General features: G+C 43.6%; 1 protein-coding gene across 6 annotated transcripts in view; it reads right to left on the reverse strand.

The window, feature by feature from the left end:
* LOC136582851 (transmembrane protein 272-like) overlaps nucleotides 1-27239 on the reverse strand; it is a 50509-nt gene extending 23270 nt beyond the window's left edge. The window contains exons 1-3 of one of the 6 annotated variants that reach the window (XM_066584121.1): nucleotides 27219-27239; nucleotides 18381-18447; nucleotides 18009-18042 (exon numbers count right to left, since the gene is read on the reverse strand). In XM_066584121.1, coding sequence (XP_066440218.1) covers nucleotides 18009-18042; nucleotides 18381-18389 — 43 coding nt within the window. In that variant the 5' untranslated portion in view covers nucleotides 18390-18447; nucleotides 27219-27239. Of the gene's footprint in view, nucleotides 1-18008; nucleotides 18043-18380; nucleotides 18899-18968; nucleotides 19022-20324; nucleotides 20359-27218 lie in introns of those variants that run through there. The other 5 variants (XM_066584119.1, XM_066584120.1, XM_066584118.1 and 2 more) reach the window with 5 other exon arrangements.
* Nucleotides 27240-27943: the final 704 nt, after the last annotated feature.

Raw genomic sequence — 27943 nt, forward strand, 5'->3', positions numbered from 1 at the left:
TTTCAGAAAGCGCTGAACCACCAAATTAAAGACGTGGGCCAGGCATGGCACGTGCGTGAGGCTGCCGAGCTGCAGAGCCACCACCAGGTTACGGCCATTGTCACACACGACCATGCCCGGTTGGAGGCTCAGCGGCGCAAGCCAGCGGTCGGTCTGCTGTGTCAGACCCTGCAGCAGTTCGTGGGCCGTGTGCCTCTTATCGCCTAAGCTGAGTAGTTTCAGCACGGCCTGCTGACGCTTGCCCACCGCTGTGCTGCCACACCGCGCGACACCGACTGCTGGCGACATGCTGCTGCTAACACATCTTGATTGCGAGACAGAGGAGGAGGAGGAGGGTGCTTTAGTGGAGGAAGCATACACCTCCGCAGATACCACCACCGAGCTGGGGCCCGCAATTCTGGGGGTGGGTAGGACGTGAGCGGTCCCAGGCTCTGACTCTGTCCCAGCCTCCACTAAATTCACCCAATGTGCCGTCAGGGAGATGTAGTGGCCCTGCCCGCCTGTGCTTGTCCACGTGTCCGTAGTTAAGTGGACCGTGGCAGTAACCGCGTTGGTGAGGGCGCGCACAATGTTGCGGGAGACGTGGTCGTGCAGGGCTGGGACGGCACATCGGGAAAAGTAGTGGCGACTGGGAACTGAGTAGCGCGGGGCCGCCGCCTCCATGATACTTTTGAAGGACTCCGTTTCCACAACCCTATACGGCAGCATCTCAAGGCTGATGAATTTTGCGATGCGGACGGTTAACGTTTGAGCGTGCGGGTGCGTGGCGGCGTACTTGCGCTTGCGCTCCAACAGTTGCGCAAGCGACGGCTGGACGGTGCGCTGAACTACACTGCTGGATGGGGCCGAGGACAGCGGAGGTGAGGGTGTGGGTGCAGGCCAGGAGACGGTAGTGCCTGTGTCCTGAGAGGGGGGTTGCATCTCAGTGGCAGGTTGGGGCACAGGGGGAGAGGCAGGGGTGCAAACCGGAGGCGCTGAACGGCCTTCGTCCCACCTTGCGGGGTGCTTGGCCATCATATGTCTGCGCATGGTGGTGGTGGTGAGGCTGTTGGTGTTGGCTCCCCGGCTGAGCTTTGCGCGACAAAGGTTGCACACCACTGTTCGTCGGTCGTCAGGCGTCTCTGTGAAAAACTGCCAGACCTTAGAGCACCTCGGCCTCTGCAGGGTGGCATGGCGCGAGGGGGCGCTTTGGGAAACACTTGGTGGATTATTCGGTCTGGCCCTGCCTCTACCCCTGGCCACCGCACTGCCTCTTGCAACCTGCCCTGCTGATGCCCTTGACTCCCCCTCTGAAGACCTGTCCTCCTGAGTAAGCGTTGCACACCAGGTGGGGTCAGTCACCTCATCGTCCTGCTGCTCTTCCTCCGAATCCTCTGTGCGCTGCTCCCTCGGACTTACTGCCCTTACTACTACCTCACTGCAAGACAACTGTGTCTGATCGTCATCGTCCTCCTCACCCACAGAAAGTTGTTGAGACAGTTGGCGGAAGTCCCCAGCCTCTTCCCCCGGACCCTGGGAACTTTCGAATGGTTGGGCATCAGTGACGATAAACTCCTCTGGTGGGAGAGGAACCGCTGCTGCCCAATCTAAGCAGGGGCCCGAGAACAGTTCCTGGGAGTGTTCCCGCTCCTGAGCAGGTGTTATTGTAGTGGAGTGAGGAGGCTGGGAGGAAGGAGGAGCAGCAGACAGAGGATTCGGATTGGCAGCAGTGGACGGCGCAGAACTGCGGGTAGACGATAGGTTGCTCGAAGCACTTTCTGCCATCCAGGACAGGACCTGCTCACACTGCTCATTTTCTAATAACCGTCTCCCGCGTGGACCCATTAATTGGGCGATGAATGTGGGGACGCCAGAAACGTGCCTCTCTCCTAATCGCGCAGCAGTCGGCTGCGACACACCTGGATCAGGAGCTTGGCCTGTGCCCACACCCTGACTTGGCCCTCCGCGTCCTCGGCCGCGTCCACGTCCTCTAGGCCTACCCCTACCCCTCAGCATGCTGTATTACCAGTGATTTGATTTCACAGGCAGGAAATAAATTGGCGCAAGACTGCAGGCCAAATATAATTTTTTCCCTTTTTTGAAAACGAAAAGCCCCACTGCCTCTAGTGAATGAATAATCTAAGTTTAATAACTGTGCTGTTTTCCTGCTAATGTGTCACAGAACGTGAGGGTAGCAGAGTTATTAACTGTGGCAGAGCAGGTATTTTTTTTCCCAATTAAGGAAAGCAAATGGCGAAGCCAGGAGTAAAACGTAGCTGGGTGCGTCTGATTTTTACAGGTTGCAGACGCAGCCGACACGTGTCCACCGGCGTTAGGACGGACAGAGGCAGGACAAATAGAATTATTTTCCGTTTTTTTGCACCAAAAGGCAGCACTGCGTATATTCTATGAACATGAGACGTTTAATAACTGTGCTGTTTTCCTGCTAATGTGTCACAGAACGTGAGGGTAGCAGAGTTATTAACTGTGGCAGAGCAGGTATTTTTTTTCCCAATTAAGGAAAGCAAATGGCGAAGCCAGGAGTAAAACGTAGCTGGGTGCGTATGATTTTTAAAGGTTGCACACGCAGCCGACACGTGTCCACCGGCGTTAGGACGGACAGAGGCAGGACAAATAGAATTATTTTCCGTTTTTTTGCACCAAAAGGCAGCACTGCGTATATTCTATGAACATGAGAAGTTTAATAACTGTGCTGTTTTCCTGCTAATGTGTCACAGAACGTGAGGGTAGCAGAGTTATTAACTGTGGCAGAGCAGGTATTTTTTTTCCCAATTAAGGAAAGCAAATGGCGAAGCCAGGAGTAAAACGTAGCTGGGTGCGTCTGATTTTTACAGGTTGCAGACACAGCCGACACGTGTCCACCGGCGTTAGGACGGACAGAGGCAGGACAAATAGAATTATTTTCCGTTTTTTTGCACCAAAAGGCAGCACTGCGTATATTCTATGAACATGAGAAGTTTAATAACTGTGCTGTTTTCCTGCTAATGTGTCACAGAACGTGAGGGTAGCAGAGTTATTAACTGTGGCAGAGCAGGTATTTTTTTTCCCAATTAAGGAAAGCAAATGGCGAAGCCAGGAGTAAAACGTAGCTGGGTGCGTCTGATTTTTACAGGTTGCAGACGCAACCGACACGTGTCCACCGGCGTTAGGACGGACAGAGGCAGGACAAATAGAATTATTTTCCGTTTTTTTGCACCAAAAGGCAGCACTGCGTATATTCTATGAACATGAGAAGTTTAATAACTGTGCTGTTTTCCTGCTAATGTGTCACAGAACGTGAGGGTAGCAGAGTTATTAACTGTGGCAGAGCAGGTATTTTTTTTCCCAATTAAGGAAAGCAAATGGCGAAGCCAGAAGTAAAACGTAGCTGGGTGCGTCTGATTTTTACAGGTTGCAGACGCAGCCGACACGTGTCCACCGGCGTTAGGACGGACAGAGGCAGGACAAATAGAATTATTTTCCGTTTTTTTGCACCAAAAGGCAGCACTGCGTATATTCTATGAACATGAGAAGTTTAATAACTGTGCTGTTTTCCTGCTAATGTGTCACAGAACGTGAGGGTAGCAGAGTTATTAACTGTGGCAGAGCAGGTATTTTTTTTCCCAATTAAGGAAAGCAAATGGCGAAGCCAGGAGTAAAACGTAGCTGGGTGCGTCTGATTTTTACAGGTTGCAGACGCAGCCGACACGTGTCCACCGGCGTTAGGACGGACAGAGGCAGGACAAATAGAATTATTTTCCATTTTTTTGCACCAAAAGGCAGCACTGCGTATATTCTATGAACATGAGAAGTTTAATAACTGTGCTGTTTTCCTGCTAATGTGTCACAGAACGTGAGGGTAGCAGAGTTATTAACTGTGGCAGAGCAGGTATTTTTTTTCCCAATTAAGGAAAGCAAATGGCGAAGCCAGGAGTAAAACGTAGCTGGGTGCGTATGATTTTTACAGGTTGCACACGCAGCCGACACGTGTCCACCGGCGTTAGGACGGACAGAGGCAGGACAAATAGAATTATTTTCCGTTTTTTTGCACCAAAAGGCAGCACTGCGTATATTCTATGAACATGAGAAGTTTAATAACTGTGCTGTTTTCCTGCTAATGTGTCACAGAACGTGAGGGTAGCAGAGTTATTAACTGTGGCAGAGCAGGTATTTTTTTTCCCAATTAAGGAAAGCAAATGGCGAAGCCAGGAGTAAAACGTAGCTGGGTGCGTATGATTTTTACAGGTTGCACACGCAGCCGACACGTGTCCACCGGCGTTAGGACGGACAGAGGCAGGACAAATAGAATTATTTTCCGTTTTTTTGCACCAAAAGGCAGCACTGCGTATATTCTATGAACATGAGAAGTTTAATAACTGTGCTGTTTTCCTGCTAATGTGTCACAGAACGTGAGGGTAGCAGAGTTATTAACTGTGGCAGAGCAGGTATTTTTTTTCCCAATTAAGGAAAGCAAATGGCGAAGCCAGGAGTAAAACGTAGCTGGGTGCGTCTGATTTTTACAGGTTGCAGACGCAGCCGACACGTGTCCACCGGCGTTAGGACGGACAGAGGCAGGACAAATAGAATTATTTTCCATTTTTTTGCACCAAAAGGCAGCACTGCGTATATTCTATGAACATGAGAAGTTTAATAACTGTGCTGTTTTCCTGCTAATGTGTCACAGAACGTGAGGGTAGCAGAGTTATTAACTGTGGCAGAGCAGGTATTTTTTTTCCCAATTAAGGAAAGCAAATGGCGAAGCCAGGAGTAAAACGTAGCTGGGTGCGTCTGATTTTTACAGGTTGCAGACGCAGCAGACACGTGTCCACCGGCGTTAGGACGGACAGAGGCAGGACAAATAGAATTATTTTCCGTTTTTTGCACCAAAAGGCAGCACTGCGTATATTCTATGAACATGAGAAGTTTAATAACTGTGCTGTTTTCCTGCTAATTTGTCACAGAACGTGAGGGTAGCAGAGTTATTAACTGTGGCAGAGCAGGTATTTTTTTTCCCAATTAAGGAAAGCAAATGGCGAAGCCAGGAGTAAAACGTAGCTGGGTGCGTATGATTTTTACAGGTTGCACACGCAGCCGACACGTGTCCACCGGCGTTAGGACGGACAGAGGCAGGACAAATAGAATTATTTTCCGTTTTTTTGCACCAAAAGGCAGCACTGCGTATATTCTATGAACATGAGAAGTTTAATAACTGTGCTGTTTTCCTGCTAATGTGTCACAGAACGTGAGGGTAGCAGAGTTATTAACTGTGGCAGAGCAGGTATTTTTTTTCCCAATTAAGGAAAGCAAATGGCGAAGCCAGGAGTAAAACGTAGCTGGGTGCGTATGATTTTTACAGGTTGCACACGCAGCCGACACGTGTCCACCGGCGTTAGGACGGACAGAGGCAGGACAAATAGAATTATTTTCACTTGTTTTACAAGCAAAAGGCAGCACTGCGTATATTCTATGAATAATAACTGTGTTGTGGCCCTGCCTATACAATTCTTTCCCTGCAGTATCAATGGAGGGTGGAATGCTCTGCAGAGGCGATTTTGAGAAGCAAAAAAAAATGCAGCACAGCTAACAGCAGCCTGGACAGTACTGCACACGGATAAATATGGCCCTAGAAAGGACCGTTGAGGTTCTTGAAGGCTACACTCACTCCTAACACTCTCCCTGCCTATGCAGCACTTCTGTCCCTAATGCCAGGTGCAACGCTCTGCAGAGCCGATTTTGAGAAGAAAAAAAATGGCACTGCTAACAGCAGCCAACACACAGCTATCAGTGGCCCTAATAAGGACCTTTGGGGGGTCTTGAAGCCTACACTAACTACCAATTCTTTCCCTACAGCAGCTCCGGTACAAACAGCACTGTCCCTCATCTAACTCACCAGGCATCTGAGCCGAACCGCGGGAGGGGCCGACTTTTATGTTCGGGTGACACCTGATCTTCCCAGCCACTCACAGCAGGGGGGTGGTATAGGGCTTGAACGTCACAGGGGGAAGTTGTAATGCCTTCCCTGTCTTTCAATTGGCCAAAAAAAGCGCGCTAACGTCTCAGGGAAGGAAGTGAAAGTAACCAGAACACCGCATGGTGTTCGTTACGAATAACGAACATCCCGAACACCCTAATATTCGCACGAATATCAAGCTCGGAAGAACACGTTCGCTCATCTCTAGCAAATAACACTTGCATTAGAGCAGTAATATTAGGCTCCCTGTCCACGGCCGTGACAGAATATCGCTAGTGATATTCCGCCGCTGGGGAGCAGGGGGGAGAAATGCCAGGTCTTCGCACTGAGCCTATGTGACAGATAAGCTCACCACGGAGAATCGCATGTCGCTATGATTCTCCGCTTGTGGACGTCGGTGCTGCGCTTTCCATAGCTATGCTATGGAAAGCGTTCACTGCGTTACGTGTGGCCCGGATTATCGCCGCGGATAACGCAATGAACTATCGCCCGTGGACAGGAGCCCTTATCCTTGCTACTAATATTAGTATTTACTTTTTCAGATAGATATCAGATATTTCCCATCTTTCTATCTTTAACTGAAGTGGATTACCTTATTTTTATTTTACTCCCCTGTGGGGGGGTCACCGTCTATATTTTTGTTATTGATTTGGTCATTTTTCATTTTATATTGGCTTCTATTTTATATTATTTAATAAAAGTAAAGTTTTAGAAGGACCTATTAGAGGTAAAAAGGTAAAAAAAAAAAAGATTTTTTAAAAATATATAGTTGTTTATTTTTTTAATTATATTTATGATAAAATAAAGTACTGGAATGGGTTTTTCATTTTGTGTTAGACATTTTGATATAATTTGTATAGTCTCGGATCACAGGGTGGATTTGGCGATGGTTTTGGTTGGCGTCAGGCGTGGGTTACTTTCTTTTTTATATGTATGTATATATTTATTTTATGCTGTAATTATTTTTTTTTTTTACTTATTTTTGTAAGTTTTTTTTTTAAACATTTATGACCTCCATGACATCCTATAAGACCTCTGGGGGTCATTCCCTTTTTTTTTTTGTAATTAATACTTTTTCATTAGTTTGGGCATATATAGGAGTCCCAGTTACAGGGAAAAACATCCCTTTGTAGTGGCAGTAGTCACTGGCAGGGCTGATCTGGTCTTGCTGGCACACTTTTGCTTTCTCTCTGCACTACATAGCGCTCATTGAGCACCAAGTAGCCTGAAAAGTCGAAGGCAGCAGCTGTTAACAACCACTTCTGCCTTCTCATTCAGGGTCTCAACTGTGACAAACAACTGAAGTTCTGATCTGCTCCTGCTTGATTGCAAGAGTTATAATTCTGTTTTTTTTTTAATCAACCGGGATTAAGGGTGGCTTTACACGAGCGTGTGCGTACATAGGTGCGCACCGCTCTACGCGCAAAAACATGTGTGTGCGCAGGTCCGTGCATTGCCTTCAATGGAGCCGTGGCTGCTGCCGGCGGCTCCATTAAAGGCAATGGTCTGCCAGCACCCCTTAATTGTTTTTCAGGGAAGAGCTTTAAATATAAACTCTTCCCTGAAAACCAAGCCAAGCAGCAGCTGCGGCTCCATTGAAGGCAATGTGTGCATTCCCTATGGTGCACGCATGTCCTATCTTTGTCGGCGCACGTCTGTAAAACACGGACATGTGAACACACCATAGGGAGTGCAGTTGTTTTAAGAGACGTGTGTTTTTGTACACGTATGCACACACATAAATACGCTCGTGTGAAGGCACCCTAAAGCCTAGGAAATGTACTTTGCTTGGTCAAGGGGTTAAGATATTACGCTGTAGGTGCTGTGTTCTATTTTTGAGACTGTAGTTGATTATGATCTCTTAAAATGTTAGAAAAATATATGATTATATCAAGATTGCATTCTATTTTATTGCAAAACTACAAAAACAATTACACATTGACTCCTCTCTCTGCTGTCTTTGATATCTCTGTCTGTAGGAGTCAGCATCAGTGTGTAATACTGTCACCTGCTGGCCAAATTAATTATGTTGTGTCTTAATGAGAACAATATTAACGCTTTTGTCTCTGCTGTGAATGTCTTCAGGAGTGGACTGGGGTTGGAGTGCATGAAGTGGTAACAGTTAAGGCCTCTTTCACACGGGGACCTACGTGCGTAAAAAACTTGCAGCTATTAGAACCAATGGTTTCCTATGGGATCATTCAAATTTTGTTTTGCATGTCTAAAATTCCTTCATCTGAACGCTCCCCTGGGAAAATATTGGTTCTAATAGCCGCAAGTTTTTTATGCACATGATTTTTGAGCACGCAGGTCCCCATGTGAGATAGGCCTAAACTAGAGGCTAAGCGGCAACAATTGAATTGGAGGCTACATTTTTAGTTGTCTAATAGGCTATTAGCAGACTGGTTGCTTCTAACTAAGTTCTTCTAACTTTTAAGTCTGTTTCTTGATGAACATTTGTTTTCAATCAGCACTCTAGGGACCAAAAGCTAGATTTTTAAAAAAAGCTTAGGCCACTTGAACATCGCCTGATATCGTTTTCGGCCGTGTGTAGGCAACCTTAAAGGGGTTGTCTCACGAAAGCAAGTGGGGTTATACACTTCTGTATGGCCATATTAATGCACTTTGAAATATACATCGTGCATTAAATATGAGCCATACAGAAGTTATTCACTTACCTGCTCCGTTGCTGGCGTCCCCGTCTCCATGGCTCCGTCTAATTTCGGGGTCTTCTTGCTTTTTTAGACGCGCTTGCGCAGAAGGGTCTTCTCCCTTCTGGACAGTCCGGGCACGAGCGGCGTTCTGGCTCCGCCCCCTTCTACGCGTCATCGCGTAGCTCCGCCCCATCACGTGTGCCGATTCCAGCCAATCAGGAGGCTGGAATCGGCAATGGAACGCACAGAGCCCATGGTGCACCATGGAAGAAGACCCGCGGTGCACCATGGGAGAAAACCGCAGTGCATCCCTGGGAAATGACCGTCGGCCATCTTGGGAGAAGAATTTTATAAGTTCATTTTTCATCACATCGGTGAGTAGCAAGCGGTTTAAAAACTGCTTTAAAATGCTATTTTATGCCAGGGGGGTGACAGAGGGAATGGGCTAATGTAAAATTTTGATGTTTGCCGCGAGACAACCCCTTTAAGGATTGACAGATTCTTGCTGCAGCTGTCTTAACTGTCAGCTGAATGCTTTTTTAATTGATAAAGGCGGCAGCAAAGAGAGGTCAGAATAAATATCAGATGTTACCCATTGGATTATTCAATAGGTAATGGCTGCTTTACGAGAAAACTGTCACCCTTGCATTTGTGCGACAGTACCCAAGACAAATATTTTGCAAATTACTCGTGGGCTGCATTCACATGACGTATATCGGCTCGGTTTTCACGCCGAGCCGATATATGTCGTCCTCATCTGCAGGGGGGAAAGATGGAAGAGCCAGGAGTAGGAACTGAGCTCCCGCCCCTTCTCTGCCTCCTCTCCGCCCCTCTACACTATTTGCAAAGAAAGGAGGTGGGATGGGGGCGGGGCTAAGTTCCGCGAATTAGCCCTGCCCCGCCTCTCCCCATTTAAAAAAGTGTAGAGGGGCGGAGAGGAGGCAGAGAAGGGGCGGGAGCTCAGTTCCTGCTCCTGGCTCTTCCATCCTCCCCCCCCTGCAGATGAGGACGACGTATATCGACTCGGCGTGAAAACCGAGCCGATATACGTTCGTGTGAATCCAGCGTTAAAAAGAGGGACAATTAAAGCAAATTCAGGACTGTTGACAAGTATGAACATGTATGGTTAATTTGAGCAACTATCAAAACCAATATGAGGGGAAAATTGTACTGCTGCATTTGTGTAATGAGTGCTCACTAGACTATGATTTGTTTTACAATTATACATATAATAATAATAATCTTTATTTGTATAGCGCCAACTTATTCCGCAGCGCTTTCAGGCATAGATAAATGCAAAACAGTACAACAATTACAATGTGAGGTACATTCGGTTTGAAACAAATGGGTTGGGGGTGGTACAGGAGGTGCAAGGGGGGGAGGAGAAAGACATGGGAACACAGGCAATAGGGGATTTCATGTGGAAATCAGTTATTAGAAGGCAAACGGGGTGGGGCGCCATAGGGAGGTCAGGAGATTTGATATGCTTCCCTGAAGAGGTGCGTTTTTAAGGCACGTCTGAAATTTCGTGCATCGGGAATTGTCCGGATGCCTTGGGGTAGAGCATTCCAGAGGATGGGTGCTGCTCTGGTGAAGTCCTGTAGGCGAGCATGTGAGGTTCGTATTACAGGGGTGTTTAGTCTGAGTGTGTTAGCTGATCGGAGTGAGCGGGCTGGGTGGTGTACTGACAGGAGGCCGGCGATGTATGCTGACTTGGCGCCATGCAGAGCTTTATGTCTATCTAATGTCTATGGCCACCTTTGAGTGTATGGCTGCCTTTTATTTTTAGGGACTGAGAGAGAAATAGACGAGTTCGTCAGCAGTAAAATCACAATATTCTTTATACTGCCTACAACTTTCAGTAAGGGCTCATTCACAAGACCGTATTTTCATTACGTATTATGCACGCGATGTATAGCCATGTTATGTGTGGTGAATGGAGCCAATGAATGTAAATGGATTTTCATGGATCCATTGACATAAAAGTGTTAACGACCACTTGTCTGTCCATCCGTGTGTGCCATGTGAGTTACATGCTCTGCCCCTGATCACATGGTGGTGATGTCATCGCAGGTCCTACAGCATAATAAAACATGCAGAGCCTGACAGTAGCCGTGTGCTCACAGGACCTGTGGGCTCTGACCCCCATCGCTGATGATCACATGATGGTGACGTCATCACAGGTCCTTCACTTTGCAGAGCTGTGCGTGTGACAGACGGAGCAGCAGTGGCATGCGTGTGACAGATGGAGCAGCAGAGACATGTGTGTGACAGACGGAGCAGCAGAGCCGTGCGTGTGACAAATGGAGCAGCAACAGCTGTGTGTGGGTGACGTTCATGTAGCAGAGCTGTATGTGTGACGTGCCTGTAGCACAGCTGTGTGTATGTAGCATGCGCAGACCGCCGACTCTGGTCTGCGCATGCGCCGGCTGCCCGGCAGCCGGCACATGAAAGATCCGGGGTCGCGGGAGCAGGTGAGTGATGCGCTGCTCTCTGCAGGGGCTCGGGTTAGGTCCCGCTGCAAGAATTCTGCAGGCAGCCTATGTGAAATAACAAACTCCAGTAATGCACATGATGCTATGAATGGATTTAAATTAAGAGGGTTTAAAGGGGTCAAAAATGAATGTATCAATGGTGGCTAAAATAAGCTTGATAAAATGGTTTGGTTATCTGAAGCTTCATATTTGTTTAAACATAGTCTGATTGAACTAACGAATACACTACTAAGAAAACTGATTTGGAAAAATGCTTGTGCCAGAAATGGAGAGAAATGTCTCCAATGTTCCATTGTCAACGGTGCGCTGTCACTTCCCAATTGTAAGGTATACTATATTGCAGTTTCAGTAGTAATGAGATAAAGTCCTAAAGATATCACTGTCATATTTAGTCATATGTGTCATCTTTTTGTCATCTTTTGGACTTGTTTTAGATCATGGATACGGGACCACATGGTGCTCTGTGGAAATTGTCAGTGCTGTATAGCTCATCTAGCTGCTGGAGTAAAATGAAACATTTCTTGGGTAGAAAATACTGGTCACATACTGTTTACTCATAGCTGGCATAATTTACACAGGATCATTGGATTAATAACAGATCTTTTATTCCGCACCAAAATCCGCAGGTCTAACTGCAGATTTTGATGGTAAATTGCAGGCAAGTTTAAACCATTTTCAATTGTGCATCAAAATGCACAGGTAGCCCTGCAGATTTGGGTGCAGAATTTACCACTTGTTGCAATGTATCTTGTGGGCTAATTCCACCCTTGTGAAAGGTGCCTAAAGGCATCTACTATATTTATCAATTGTATGAAGGGAATAGGTTTTAATTATGTGAGCGCTAACAGAGTGGGTTTGAGCATAGTAACAATAATAATAATAATCACTTCATAATAAACTGAGATGGATATGTTACGATTTGGGGAATGTTTATGTCTCAAATACAGGGAAATATGCTTAGACATACCTTTGAATAATATTGAGCACAAGGGTGTTTTTTTCACAGATATGTAATAATTTAATCACAGCATAATAATGTAGTATTTAAGTGAGGAGCACTATAGTGAGTATGATCCTGATGGTTGCAATACTTTCATAGTATTCCAGAAATACTTTATAGTATACAGGGTGCACAGAACCCCCTCTTTTTTATATGAGGTGGAATATAAAATGGATACCAAGTGTAGCAATTATGATGATGACAGAGAAGAAGTTTTAGAAGGGTGAATGAGAGAAGAGGGGGGATGAATTAAGATGCTGCAACTATAACTTTGAGGACCACAGAAAGGACAGTAGTCATTTGCCCGGCCATTGTTAAGGACTGGCGGGGACAGATGGTCAGGGAATCCCTATGCCTGCCCTCTCCTGTGTCACTGCCTACTTGCCCCCCTGGGCTAAGCCCCAGGGCGACAACTGGGCGACGGTCTCTGGGCTTATCTAGTGAACCTAAGGAAAGAGGGACAGGGAGACCACAGGTGAGCACCAAGTAGCTGACAGGGCACAACAACAAACAAACCAGAGAGTAGTCAAGAACAAGCCAGGTCAAACCGGGAAAACACGTGCGCAGTACAGGAGGGAAAAACAGAGTCAGAGTCAAATGCACAGCCAAGGTCATAAACACAAAGAAGTCAGGTCAGATATATTGCAGGTCAAAACCAAACACTGGCAACCAGTGTCTGGGCCAGCACAGTATATATGCAGGACTCCCCGCCCAGAGGGGCAGGGAGAAGACACATGACGCCCAGAGGGAAACATAAAGACGAACAACACTGGTTCCAGGACAGAACTTTGTGCTACGTCACTTGAGACATTCTTCAAATTGAATGTTCAGCCATTTATGATGACTCTTTAACCCCTTCATGACGCGGCCCCTTTTTTTCCCATTTTCGTTCCCCCCCCCCCTTTAAAAAAATCGTAACTCCTTTATTTATCCATCAACGTCGCTTTTTGAGGGCTTGTTTTTTGCGGGACGAGTTGTAGTTTTCAATGGTGCTATTTAAAGTACCATATAATGTACTGAAAAACTTTTAATAAATTCTAAGTGGAGTAAAATGAAAAAAAAACGACATTCCGCCATCTTTCAGTGCATTTTGTTTCTATGGTGCACAAACTGCAACAAAAGGACACGATAACTTTATTCTATGGGTCAGTACGATTGCTACGATACCAAACTTGTATAGCTTTTTTTTTACTATATTAATCTTTTTTTTTTTCAAAGACATTTAATTTTTTTGCAATTATTGTCTGCCATCATCTTGTGCTCGCAATAACTTTTTAATTTTTTCGTCGGCGTAGTTGAGCGAGGGCTCAATTTTTGCAGGATGTCCTGAAGTTTCCATTAGTACTAATTTGGAATACATACGACGTTTTTATCGCTTTTTATTGCATTTTTTCTGGGAGACAGGGTGACTGAAAAAGTGCATTTCTGGCGTTCTTTATTTTTTTTTTTTCGGACGACGTTCACCGTGCAGGGTAAATAATGTGCTACTTTGATAGAGTGGACTTTTACGGACGCGGCGATATAAGATATGTATTTTTATTTTATTATTTAGATTTTTTAATTATAGATATGGCAAAAGGGTGGTGATTTAAACTTTTATTTACAACAACTAAAAAAACTTTATTGAACATTTTTTTTTACTTTACTTTCGAGTCCCCCTGGGGAACTACAATATGCGATGCTTTGATCACTCCTGCAGTATGACGTAATGCTACAGCATTACGTCATACTGCAATTTCACAGGCAGCCTATCAAGCCACCCCACGGGGATGGCTTGCTAGGCAGTCTCTCATGACACCTGAATGGCTCCCCTGATCTCACCGCGGGGGGGCCGTGCGGGACCCCTGAAAATCGTTCGGGCGATTTAAAGGGTTAACATCGTTAGGGGCATTTAAAGGGTTAATAGCAGCTGACGCTCGCGCTGTATGAAGAGAGGTCGCCCCGTGACTTCTCTTCATACATACCCCGATGATCCAGGACGTAAATGTACGTCCTGGAACGGGAAGGGGTTAAGTACGATCACTAAGCAAGTTGTGAATCGACCTAACAGTTGCCTTGTTAATCCCAGATTTGGTAATTTTTCCAATAAGGTTGGTATGATATGCTTTGTCAAATGTTTTGCTGAAGTCAAGATATACTACTGTATATCCACTGCATTTTCCTGATCAATCCAGTCTATGATTCTGTCATAGAAGAAAATTAGATTAGTCTGGCATGACTTGTTTGTTACAAACCCATGCTGACTTGTTAATTACTCCATTCTCATCCAAGTACTTGCATTCATGCTGTTTAATAATGTGTTCAAAGATCTTTCCCAGTATAGAAGTCAGGCTCACAAGCCTGTATTTTCCTGGTTCCACCTTCTTCCCTTTTTGAAGATAAGGACAACATTTGCCCTTCTCCAATCTTCTGAGACTACTGCTGCTCTCCAGGAATTTTGAAAGATTGCGGTGAGTATTCTGGGATGTAATTCATCTGGAACTGGAAACTTGAATTCATGTAAGTTAGCTGAGTGTTCCCTCACCATCTCTCTGCTTATAGATAGCCTGAATTCTTGTATTCCTTCGATAGCACAGGGAAGATCAGCTTATGTTACATTTACATTCTAAGAGAAAACAGATAAAAACTAGAAATTTAAATGTTCGGCCTTCTCAACATCATTTTTAACAAATTCACCTTTTTTTATTCTGTAAAAGTCATATAGCATCTTTGACTTTTCTTTACTTTTGACATACCCTCAAAATGCTTTTTTGTATTGCTTTTGCCCTCTGTTGCAAGCCTTAATTCATTGTTAGCTTAAGCTATTCTGATGCTTGCCCTGCAATTTCTGCAGACTCCATTATATTCTTCTTTCAATGTGCCCCCCTCTTTCCATTTGATAAACATTTTCTTCTTCCTTTTTATCATGTGTTAAAGTTCTGTGTTCATCCATCCTGGTCTCTTTAAATGATTCCCATTATTCCTTCTTTTAGGGATTGTTAATGATTGCTCTTTAAGAATTACATTTCACAAAATTTCCCAAACTTCTTGGACATTTCTGTCCATAAGAACATCCAGGCATTAGGTACTTCCTACCTCTTTCTCAGTCCATTAAAATCTGCCTTTGGGAAATCCAACCTTGAAGTTTGAGTCCTCACAGGTCTTTCTCCATGTGTTATCCAGAATTCAACAATAGCATGATTGCTGCCTCCTAAGGTCCCAGCCACCCATACTTCCTCAACCATTTCCTTCCTATTTGTAAGAATTAGGTCTAAGCAGATCCCCTTGTTTTATCTTCTACCTTTTGGAAGATAAACTTTTCAGCAGGAGAGGATAAGAATTTTTTGAACCCATTACTTTTGCCTGAGAGAGATTCCCAACAAATATCTGAATAGTTAAAAAATGTATGACATAGTGATCATGGGAGATTTTGAGAACTTGGCCATTTGATGTAGAAATAATTAAACTGTATCTACTATTTGTACAGGCATGCTATAGTATATGCCTACAATGGTGTCCCTTCTGTTGTTACGGTATCTACTTGTATTCTTACCCAAACAGTTTCTACAGAACTACCATGCTCTGAAGCTTGAATCTCTGTGGAGATGTATGCTTTTCTAACATACAATGCAATACCTCCTCCCCTCTTATTAAGTCTGTTTCTTATAAATAAACTGAATCCTTCAAGCCTTGTATTCCAATCATGTGTATAATTCCACCAAGTTTCTGTGATGCCTATGACATTATATTTAGTTTGTGATTAGTGTCTCTTGCGCCTCTACTTTCCTTCTAAATCTTTTGTCTTTGTTCTTTAATTCCACTTCTAATAGCAAGGTTGTATTCATTATTTGTATATTTTTGCCTGGCCTTTCACTTCCCTTCCTATATTGTTCTACTTTAAAGCTCTCCTGTTGAGTGTAGCAAAGCTCTACACAGCTTTATTTTAGTTTCTGACTCCATATTGCTATTATTTTCTATTAGTATTTGTCAAGTAGAAAATAAAAACAATAGGGAAGCGAATAGTTTTACTGTCATCTGTAACACAGCCATAATAAGGTTTCGTATTACGGACATATTTAAATTGTCTGAAACTGGCCTCATTGTATATTTGCCATACTGAATCGCGTATGATAATTTTGATGAATTTGTTTGAAGAACAAAATTATCCAACACTGTTCCCTCAAGCTTAAAGTGACCCTCCAGACCTGGACAAAGATGGCCACAGCGCTTCTATGACTACCTGTTGCATACTATGGATTACAGTAGTATGCATTGGGAGTCTAAGACACTACATACTGCTCTGACTGGCCAGCAATATCAATGTGGACAGCACTCATCAATTAAAGAAGGTATACAGTCTTAGACTAATGATGCATACTAATGCACAGAGTGCCTCAGGTAGTCAGAGAAGTGGTGGTGCCATCTTTAATAACTGATTCCATCACCTTTAGCAGCAATCATATTATATTTTAATATTCTATCGATATATGAACTACAATTCTCTTCTAATTTTGCTTATCTCTTTGGAAAACTGACGTCCATTATGTCTGGCATGAAGAAATGTCTGAATTAAAATAAGATCAGCGTGACAAAATCAAAATAATGGTGATAGTGTGCTGGTGAACTAAGACTTGATTTCTGTGGACTTGGACAAGTTGTCGATATTGCAGTAACAATTAGAGTATATTCTCACAAGGTAAATTTGTTTCAGAAATTTCTATTGCGGCGCTCACTTCCTTTATCAACCAATTTCTTAAAGGCACACTGTCACCACGGAACAGCATCAAAAACTATGTTATGTCACTGTTCGGTGAGGTGAGGGAGAGCTGAGAGATGTATTTTTTATACTCACCTGTTTCCCAAAACCCATGGTGCTCTCTAGTGAATTCCACGTGTGGTCTGAAAGTTTGAGTCTTTTCAGACCACTGTGAACGTGCACACCCATAAATTTCTACCGTGCATCGCTGAAAATAAGACACTTCTATTCAATTTTGCCCCAAAAGAAGCACAGTGTCTTTTTTTTCTTCGGGGGTGGGGGTAAACTCACCTCGCAGCCAGCGTCTGTGTCCCCAGCGATGGTGTCATCTGTGGTGCGACAAGCTGCTCTGTAATTCTCCCGCTGGCATCTCTCTCTGGTAAACAGGGCTTTGAATTCCCCCACTTCCAACAAGCGCTGTGATTGCATTGAGTGGCAGCGAATCACAGCCGGCACTTGATGAACCAATCACAACCATTCAGTGATGTCATTCACCGAATGGCTGTGAATGATCAAACACCGGCTGTGATTGGCTGGCGCTAAATTCAATCAGGAGGGAGGGCCATCGCTGGGGACACAGATGCAGTTTGCAAGGTAAGTTGCATTTTTTTTACCCAGGGTAGTTATGTCATATTTTCAGGGGAGAGCTTATATTTTAAGCCCTCCCCTCCTGAAAATCAGGGTAGGGATTATTTTCAAGGTTGGTCTTATTTTCGGGGAAATACGGCATGTCAGTTTTTCAGTCCACACATGGACTGCATTGGTGGGCAGGGTGGGAATGGGAGAGTGGGTGAGTATAAAAAATAATATCCCTCGGGTCCCCGTCGCCTCACCAACTTAGATTATGGTGCTGTTCCGTGGTGACAGTGTCCCTTTAATGTATCTCTGCATCAATCACAGAACTGTTTCATCACATCATTGCTGCAATATAATATATCTTCCTTCTAATGATACAGTTAACCATCTCATGGCCAGTAGAAAAACAAAAATTGTTAGCAATAAATGATTCTATAAAAGCAGTTCTTGCATTCAGCTTGGTGTAACTGCTCCACAATACACTGCAGAATGACAAGATCTTTTGTAGTTGTCATATTTAAAGCATCGTTGCACTTTTACTCTGTACAAGGAGAACAGCTCACATGGTTTGATGCTAGAATAATAATTATTTACTTACTAGTGTAGAGATCTGGCTTGCAGCATACTTTGTTCTGGAAGGTAAAATAAATGACATCAGATTTAGAGTCCATCAAGGCCTAGGAAGACTGCGTTTCTCTAGCTGCAACTTTCTATATAATCGTAAAAGCAACAGGTGTGGAAGAGTGAAGACTTGGAATTGATCATTCATCCAGGAGCGGTGGCATTCCACTACTGTTAGCTTCCCTTCAGAGACTTGACATCTGTACAAATGATTCAGTGACTGTAACAATTATACTTAATTAGTGTCCAAGAACAATTGATAGGTTAAAGCCTGGATATCTGTACTTCTCAGTTGCTTGCTGCCTGCTTATTCCTTTGTAATCCCTTTAAAAGTCATGCAGATTCTTACCCCTGCCATTGCTGGTTAAGTTGATGTACCCAGGCTTCTGAATGACTAACCAGACAGAAGTGACGATCTAAGAAAAAACATGGAGACACAACAAGTTAATACAGTAACGTAGAATATAATAATGGAAACACAGATTCAGCTACGTCTTATATGGGAAGAATAACAAGTGTCATTTTGATGCTGAAATAAAGGGCCAAACAGAAATGTTCTATTAAATCACATTTAGTGGAAGTAAATAAGGACATATGAAGCATTCCTTGACTCATCCACATAGACAGAATCGTTCTGTGCAAAATCCTTCAATAGAAGCGTCATTATCTGGTCTGGTATCTCCTTCTTCTGTCTCTTGTTCTATAATCTCACTTTCTTGTTTAAATCTTATCCTCTTAGAATCCCCCTTCTCCTCTCAACCTCCAGTGTTATGTTCAGCAACCCTTATCCCCTCTCTGTCTGCTTCACTGATTTTCAGTCACTGAAAAAAAAAATCCGCAGCTGAGATTTTATGAGCGATTCCAAAAGGTGTCAGTCCTGCCCTGTTGCTTGCCCTTACAAGTAGAACTCCCCCTCCTACTTGAATCCCTTTCCCACCCCTGGAATCGAAGTAGTGTATCTTTGAGTGCGTTGAAATGTCTTCTTCCCATAGCAACAGCAGAGAATAAATATGAGCTGAACAGAGGAGCAACACCTCCCTCCTTCTCCATGAATCGCCCTCCCTCTAAACCTTTCTCTTCTATCTATCTATCTATCTATCTATCTATCTATCTATCTATCTATCTATCTATCTATCCATCCATCCATCCATCCATCCATCCATCCATCTATTCATCCATTCATCCATTTATCCAATCAGCTATTCAAATCAAATTCTCAGTCTTTCTTTGCCTGTCTTTTCATATACCTGTGCATGTGCCTGTGTGCCTGTGCACTGCAGCTATACAATACACATGTCAGTATCTTACATTTAGGGTGTCAAACTAATTTTCACCAAGGGCCTCATTAACCTTGTGGTTGCCTTCAAATGACCAATTGTAATTGTAAGACTGTATAGTAATAGTGACCTCCATAGTGGCTGCAGTAGTAATAGTGAACCCAGTAGTAATAGGGTCCCCCATAGGGGCCCCAGTAGTAAGTGACCTCCATAATGGACCCAGTAATAATAGTGACCCCCATAGTTACTCCAGTAATAGTGACTTCAGTAGTAATAGTGACACCAGTAGTAAGTGACCTCAATATTAAGGGGCCACAGTAATAATAGTGACTCCCATTGTGGCCCCACTAAAAATAATGACACCCCCCCGTAGTGTGCCCCAGCAATAAAAGTGAACCTAGTAGTGGACCCAATACTAATAGGGTCCGCCATAGTGACTCCATTAATAACTCCCATAGTGGTTGCAGTAATGATAGTGACCCCGTTAGTGCCTTCAGTAGTAGTAGGATCTCACACAGTGGCCCCAGTAGTGATAATGACCCCCATAATGGCTCCAGTAGTAAGTGTTCTCCATGGTGGGCCCATTAGTACCGTAATAAGTGACGCCCTATAGTTGTCCTAGTAGTAATAGCGATCCCCCTATTGGCCTCAGGCCGGCCAGCATCCCTGCAGGCATTCCACCCTTTCCCTCTGCATCTGTGCTGCATACAGGATGGCGCACGCAGACTGTGGAGGGAAGAGGTAAGCACTGCCACGTTCAGACGAGTGGAATGCCCGCTAGGTTATTGCACAGACAGCAGGCCACATAAAATGAGGTGGCGGTCCGGATTTGGCCAACAGGCCTTGTGTTTGATATGTGTGCTCTACATCTTGCAATGTTACTCTTTTTCCTACATGTTGATTGTTTCTATAACTAACCCCTGTTAATACTTGCTAAAGCTTTACAATTTGCATGCAAACAGACTTAAGTATCAAATATATTGAATGTTAAATACAGAGAGAAAAGGAATACTCACTTCTAATGTACAGCAATACAAATGTGAGTGGAAACATGGGTCACATTCCTGCTGAATTTTTTCTGACTTTGCGTGAGTACAGAGATCATAGTTTCACAATTTCGTGACCACATTTCCTGCTGATATTAGGAAAGTTAACCCTTACATAGCATTGTGTAAATTCTGGAGTTTGTCATGTCACATACTGCTGAACAAATCATAGCATATATGAATAGATACAATGCAGTCCATATCTAAAAGTTACTGAAAAATTCAAGTATGGTACAACATGAGAGATCCCAGCAAGGAAACTGCCAGACCAGTGTTTCAGCAAAGACATTTTCCAACATTTGGAACCACTGATGTCCGAGCTGAATTAAAAATGCTCTCGTAGCCTATCAGACAATTTACATACATGGTTTTTCACACGGTCCAACAGTCTGTGTAAGAAAATTACTGCATGTCCTATTCTAATCCATTTTCACAGACCAAAATACTGTAGGCCATGCAATGTGCAGCATCCATGGAGATCAGAGAGAATGGGTGTCTGTATTCTGTCCATTGCAAGTTGCACCCGAGTTTCTTGAGTGACTCCTTGTCTCCCACGCAGTAGTGAATCTGTTTGAAACCTCTTATCTGACTAAATACAGTAAGCAGGAATACCAAGAACCAGGATAGCAAAATAGCTTCTCGCTTATCTGCAATATAGTAACTTTTGTTTTCCCCACATTTAACACATTCTGCACTCAAAAAGTTCTTACTAAAAGTTGCAGCCAGTACAAAGAATATTCTGATTTCACTGCTGGCAACTCGTCTATTTCTCTCACAGTCTCTAAAAATTAAAGGCGACCATACACCCAAAGGTGGCCATAGACATTAGATAGACATAAGTAGAAGGTTGAATGACTGTAAAACAATTATCTAGTGAACAATCATTACCCTAAAGGCCCATTTAGACACAACAAGTATAGCTCAAAATTCGGTCAAAAGCCGTCTTTTGAACGATAATCATTGTGTGTAACTGCACTGACATCATGAAGTTTTCGTTATCCCGTCGATGAAAGACGACGATAAGCCTTATCAGGAATTCACAGCGGGATACAGCTGATAATATTATTTTAGCTGTATCCCACTTCCTGATGACATGCGGGGCACAGAGCGCTCGGCTGTATAACAGCTTGGCGCTCCATGCAGAAAACATCTGGATGCAGAAGACAAGCGGGTATAACAGCCGGGCGCTTGGAGCGGAGAACAGCTGGATGCAGAAGACAAGCGGGGACACCCCACTTGTCTTCTGCATCCTCCGCTGGCAGCGCAATGCGATCGCTCATCTTGAGCGATCATCTTGGGCTGCAAATGACACAACGATTATCGCTCAAAAGTCGCTTGAGTGACACCTTTTGAGCGATAATCGTTGTGTCTAAATGGGCCTTAACGCAGCAATGCAGTTTTTCACCCAAACTAGTTTTCCTAGCTGTTCAAATTGGCCATACATGTTAATACTTGCCAACAGTCCTGAATTTAGTGGGACTATACATATTTTTTAAGAACAATAGTGCCAAATATTTGTCCCGGGTACTGTCGCACAAACACAAGCGTGACAGTTTTCTTTTAAATCAGCCATTGTCTATTAGATTAATCTAAAAGGTAACAGCCAATATTAATTCTCACTTCTTCTTGTCGCCGCCTCCTTCTCCAGCGTCTACACTGGCACATTTTCAATGAAGCACAGCAGAGGGTGGAGCGTTTTCTGGTAACCTTCCTGTGGCCGTCAAGGGCTAAGCGTCAGTTGATGAAGGAGACAAACACTGACACGTAGATAATAGGAATTATGTGCAAGATTTTAGTTATTCATCATACACACCCTTATCTGCAGTTACAGATATTCACTTATTGCCTTTGGTAAACTTCAATTTGTTCATGTTTGTGAGGAACTGTCTGGTAGAAGCCTACAAACAACAGCTGGTTTGACCTGCTGGCATTTCACTACAACTGACACATCACCCAAGAATTTATCCAAAGAAGGCAATGTGTAGGAATGTAGCCTACTTTGAAATGCTGCTGCCATGACATAAGTATAAAACATGGAACTGCAATCTGCTCAGCGAGGGCTGACTATTCAAACTACATCAGTGTCGGACTGGGGTGCTCAGGGCCCATCAGTAAAATTCATTCTGGGGCCCAGTACACAGCTACATGCAAATATTTCTTGATCCTAATTGAAAAATTCCTCACTACTGTGTTCTCCATATATTTCAACAGAAAGGTGATTGTGTTTGCATGTGGCCCTGTTTCCACTGAAGTAAATGGAAAATACAGTGAGCAGGAATTGGTAGAATCCCAATCACCCAATATATGTGCAGCTCGTGTGGGGTCCACCCTGTCTCAGGGCCCACCAAGAAATTCACCTGTTCTGTGGGCAAGTCCCAGCCTGGTTTGATGCAGTAGCAGAATATGGAAAGCAATGAGTGTCTCTATACAAACCTTTTGTGCACTGATAGCTAATGTTAATTGGTATAAATATTGATTTTTGTATTGCCTAACAAGCAGTTATTAACTTGAGAAAGCGCATGGGCAAAACTTAATTTGCCATGCTGATTAAGGAAGGTATACGCTCATTGTCAAAATAAATCACCTAGATGGATTTGTCAGAATCAAATGAAACTTTATATGTGTGATTGTAACGTTGATAGAAGTGACAATATCAGAGCAGAAGGATAATTTATTATCCTGAACACTTGGAGTACCCTTCTAGTGCCCTGTTGGGCTGCCTCTAGCTTGGATGCAAGATGTGATACGGGTGGCCATAGAGCCATATAGGTTCCGTATGGTATTATGTGGCATGTTGGTCCACATTTACTGTAACTGAGCCTTTAGATCAGCGGTTCCCAAACTGTGCTCCACGGAGGGGGTTATTACTGAGGGGGTTAATATTACTGTGGCTACTGGGGGGATTAATATTACTAAGGTGTTATTACTGAGGGGATTAATATTACTGTGGCTACTGAGGTGGTTAATATTATTTCTGTGGCTACTGAGGAGGCTAATATTACTGGGGCCAATATTGCTACTGAGGAGGTTAATACTACTCGGGCCAATATTGCTACTGTGGTGGTTAATGCTACTGGGGTCACAATAGCGATCACCTATTACTACTGGGGCCGCAATAGGGGTCACCTATTACTACTTGGGCCACAATAGGGATCACCTATTACTACTAGGGCTGCAATAAGGGTTACCTATTACTACTGGGGTCACTGTGGGGGTCACCTATTACTGCTAGGGCCACTGTGGGGGTCACCTATTACTACTGGGGCCAATATAGGGGTCACCTATTACTACTGGGGCCAATATAGGGGTCCCCTATTACTACTGGGGCCAATATAGGGATCACGTATTACTACTAGGGCCAATATAGGGTCACCTATTACTACGGGGGCCACAATAGGGGGCACTATTACTACTGCGGCCAATATAGGAGATGCTATTACTACTAGGGCCACTAATAGAGGGGGTCATTATTTGTACTTGAAAAAGGCCTGTGTTGCGGAGGCCGAAATGCATCGTACTAATAAAGCTGTGGAAATTGGAACACCTTCGCCTATAGCGAATTCTATACGCCGCCTGGGATTGGGGGGTGCCTGGTGCTTGGGCACCCCTGTGAAGTAAGTTCCCGGTTTGGTTATCCTATTCTTTGATTACATTATACCGTTGGAGAGCTGAGAGTTTTTTTCTCTTTTTTTGTACCAGCCTAACCCAGGAAGAAGTGCAGAGCAGTCTTAAAAAGATTAAAATTGACAAATCACTGGGTTCTGATGGCATACACCTCTGAGTTTTACGGGATTTAAGTAATGTGATACAAAGACCCTTGTTTCTTATATTTAAGGAGTCTATAGTGACAGGGTCTGTTCCACGGAATTAGCGCATAGCCAATGTGATGCCGGTCTTCAAAAAGTGAAACTGGAAATTACAGGCTGGTATGTCTTACCTCTATTGTGTGTAAAATGTTTGAAGAGTTTCTAAGAGATGCTATCCTGGAGTACCTCAAGGAAAATAACTCTATAACTCTATATCAGCATGAGTTTATGAGAGATAGCTCCAGTCAAACCAACCTGATTAGTTTCTACTATGAGGTAAGTTATATAATGAATCTAGGAGAATCACTGGATCTTGTGTATCTTTTCCAAAGTGTTTTAAAATGAGAATACTTGATCTGAGCTAGAATGTGTCTGATTGGGTAAGTAACTGGCTCAGTGATAGAGAGCAGAGGGTGGTTATAAATGGTACATACTCTGATTGGGTCACCGTTACTAGTAGGATACCACAGGGATCAGTTTTGGGCCTTACTCTTTTAAATATATTTATTAATGACCTGGTAGTAGGATTGCACAGTAAAATATCAATATTTGCAGATGACACAAAACTATGTAAAAAAGTTGAAACTAGAGAGGACACAAGGCAGTTGCAAGAGGGGGCTTGGGCAGAAAAGTGGCATATGAGATTTAACACTGATAAATGTAAAGTTATGCACATGGGCAGCGAAAATACATGTCCCCATTACACACTAAATGGGAAACCACTTGAAAAAACTGACATGGAAAAGGACTTTGGGATTTTAGTTAACTGTAAGCAATCAGTGTCAGGCAGCTGCTGCCAAGGCAAATAGGATCACGGGGTGCATCAAAAGAGGTCTAGGTGAACATGACAAGAGCATTGTTCTTCCTCTTTCCAAGTCACTTGTCAGACCACACATGAACTATTGTGGACAGTTTTGCACACCGATTCTCAAGGAGGACATATTAGAGCTTGAGCGGGTACAAAAGCGGGCAACTAAAATAATAAACAATACCCAGAAAGGTTATCAAAAATAGGATTATTTAGTTTAAAAAAAGACAGCTGACAGTCAACCTAACAACTATATATAAACATATCAAGGAATAATACAAAGATCTCTTCCATCATCGATTTATACCCAGGACTGTGCCTGCAACAAGGGAGCAGCCTCTGTGTCTAGAGGAAAGAAGGTTTCTACACCGAAATAGAAGGGGGTTCTTTACTGTAAGAGCAGTGAGACTATAGAACTCTCTGTTGTGAAAGCAATTTCGATAAGAGGGAGCGATACAATATTGTATGTTATAATCGTTAACAACTTCGAGTGGGTTGTTGATCCAGGGATTATTCTGATTGCCAGATTGGAGTCAGTAAGGATTTTTTCCCTCTAAATGGGGAAAATTGGCTTCTACCTCATTTGTTGTGTTTTTTGCCTTCCTCTGGATCAACATTCGGGAGTGATAGGCTGAACTGGATGGATATACCGTATGGCTTTTTTTGGCCTTACGCACTATGTAACAATGGTTATCTGTGGCATGTGAATATGGCTTCCTCTTCTTCTTGTTGTCTTTAACATAGCTGTATCCTGTCCTGTTAATATATGTTATATACAGTATATATTTTTTTGTTTTGCTACGGTCTGTTTTGGTGAGGTGTTTATGCAAGGTCCTTGCAGACAGAACGATATACAAGGAATACTGTATTTTGAAAAGATATAATGTCAAACTCTGGTAAATGTCTGCATCTGAACACAGAGGTGACCAAGGCCTGCATTAGGTCGAAACACGTCCTGTTCCTGATATGTGGCACCATTTATAAATAAAGCATGTTTGTTTACACGTGAAGCCGACCTCTCTTTGGCTATTTCCATGTGCCGACAAACCCATCCAAAATCAAGCCCCACTGGGATCAACTACAAAGCACAATGAATCACAATATCACATCTGTTACCCTGATTGGTTCTGAAAGTGGAGTGATTCATGTTAATAGGTAGGCTGCATAGGGGACACTGTTCTTTATGTAGATTCCCTCTCATACTGCTCCAGACTCTTGCCTTAAGAACAGTCAATATGAAGAGGTTCAGGATGCACCAACTACTTTTCCTACCTACAATGAATTGTAAGCTAGTTTTGTGTTTATTATCCTATTCCAGAATGTTTTTGTTCTGTTCTCACATACACACAATATTCTGCTCACAGCACTTGATTTACCCACGTAGAAGTTATTGTCCCATCTACATTGCACCGCTTTCAAATAGCAATAATCCTATTTTCAATATATACAATTTTTGATCCTACAGCAGCCTACAACCTCTGTTGTAATATGTAGCCCACATACAAAAACGTCTTATCTGCTTTCATAATAAGCATCGACACAGTCAGGAAGGTGCTGTAACTGTGGTGATGAAGCAATGAATCACTCTTCAGGGACACAATCATTCACACATTTTGGTCTCTTATGTTAACCTCTGTGTATTTGCGACACAGCTCTGAACAATTGTCACATTTTCTTGCAGAAAACACTCTCTATATTCTTATGTGCTGCTGCAAGACATAAACAAGCGCAGATGGTAAGCAAAATAATACAGCATGTGTCAGAGAAAAGGCGTCAGGAGCAACTTCCATACTGCAGAAAATTTCCTTAGACAAAGCCTGCCCACACGTAGGGTGGCACATTTACATGCAGAAGGAATTTACAGCCAAGCCACTGCTATAGTATGACTCATTAACAGAGGCAGGAGGGACCTATACATCTCACTCTGACACAAGCCAGCAGCGATAGAATCTGTTAGGCTCAGAATAAAGCAAACAGCCAGGAGCAACAGGTCTGTTTCTCACATGGTCCTGTAACACAGGAAGGAGGTGGAGATCTATTGCACCTACAGAACTAGAACTCCTGCTGCAAGGGTATCAAATGGTCACAATGCTAAACCATTATTAAATGGTGCATAGAGATGGCATGTTCTGTTCACTAGACAAGAAGAGCCTCAGAACCATGTAAATATATACAACACATATTTTCTGTGATTGAAGTGATAGTGCTTAATCAGTTTGCAGATATATATACATAGTATTCAGTTCATACGGTGGTAGACTCTCCTTTTTGGCTAGCTCTTGCAGGTTTGCTTCCTGTTATTCTTCTTTGTCTCCTCCCATTTCTGCAGTTTGGAGAGACTCCACATACTTCATAATTATTTTGTTTACATTGTTTAACTCTTTTTTACCAAAACTGAAATTTAAAAGCAAATTTCAACATTTATGTTGAGTGCTCCGTAAGGACGTATGCAGCTGATGGCTGCCTCGTGTTCATGTCACATTTTAGGCATCCATATTAGGAATGAGCGAGCGTATTCGGAAAAGCACTACTCGCTCGAGTAATTTGCTTTATCCGAGTATCGCTGTGCTCGGGTCTGAAGATTCGGGTGCCGGCACGGAGCGGGGAGCTGCAGGGGAGAGCGGGGAGGAACGGAGGTAAGATCTTTCTCTCCCTCTCTCCCGCCCGCTCTCCCCTGCTCCCCGCTGCGACTCACCTGTCAGCCGCAGCGGCACCCGAATCTTCAGGGACGAGCACAGCGATACTCGGATAAAGCAAATTACTCGAGCGAGTAGTGCTTTTCCGAGTATGCTCGCTCATCTCTAATCCATATACATTTTAATGCAAAAAATGTATAGACTGGAATTGGTCAAAAGTAGTTCAAAGTTCATACTTCTGTCTATGTTTGACCTTTCCTACATTCATGTATGTTTTTTGTTGGATGGAAAAGAGTCGCCTGCCACGCTTTCCTGTCGCACAATAGAACGTATGTTCAA

The sequence above is a fragment of the Eleutherodactylus coqui genome, chromosome 11 (genome assembly GCF_035609145.1).
Source record: "Eleutherodactylus coqui strain aEleCoq1 chromosome 11, aEleCoq1.hap1, whole genome shotgun sequence".
NCBI lineage: Eukaryota > Metazoa > Chordata > Amphibia > Anura > Eleutherodactylidae > Eleutherodactylus > Eleutherodactylus coqui.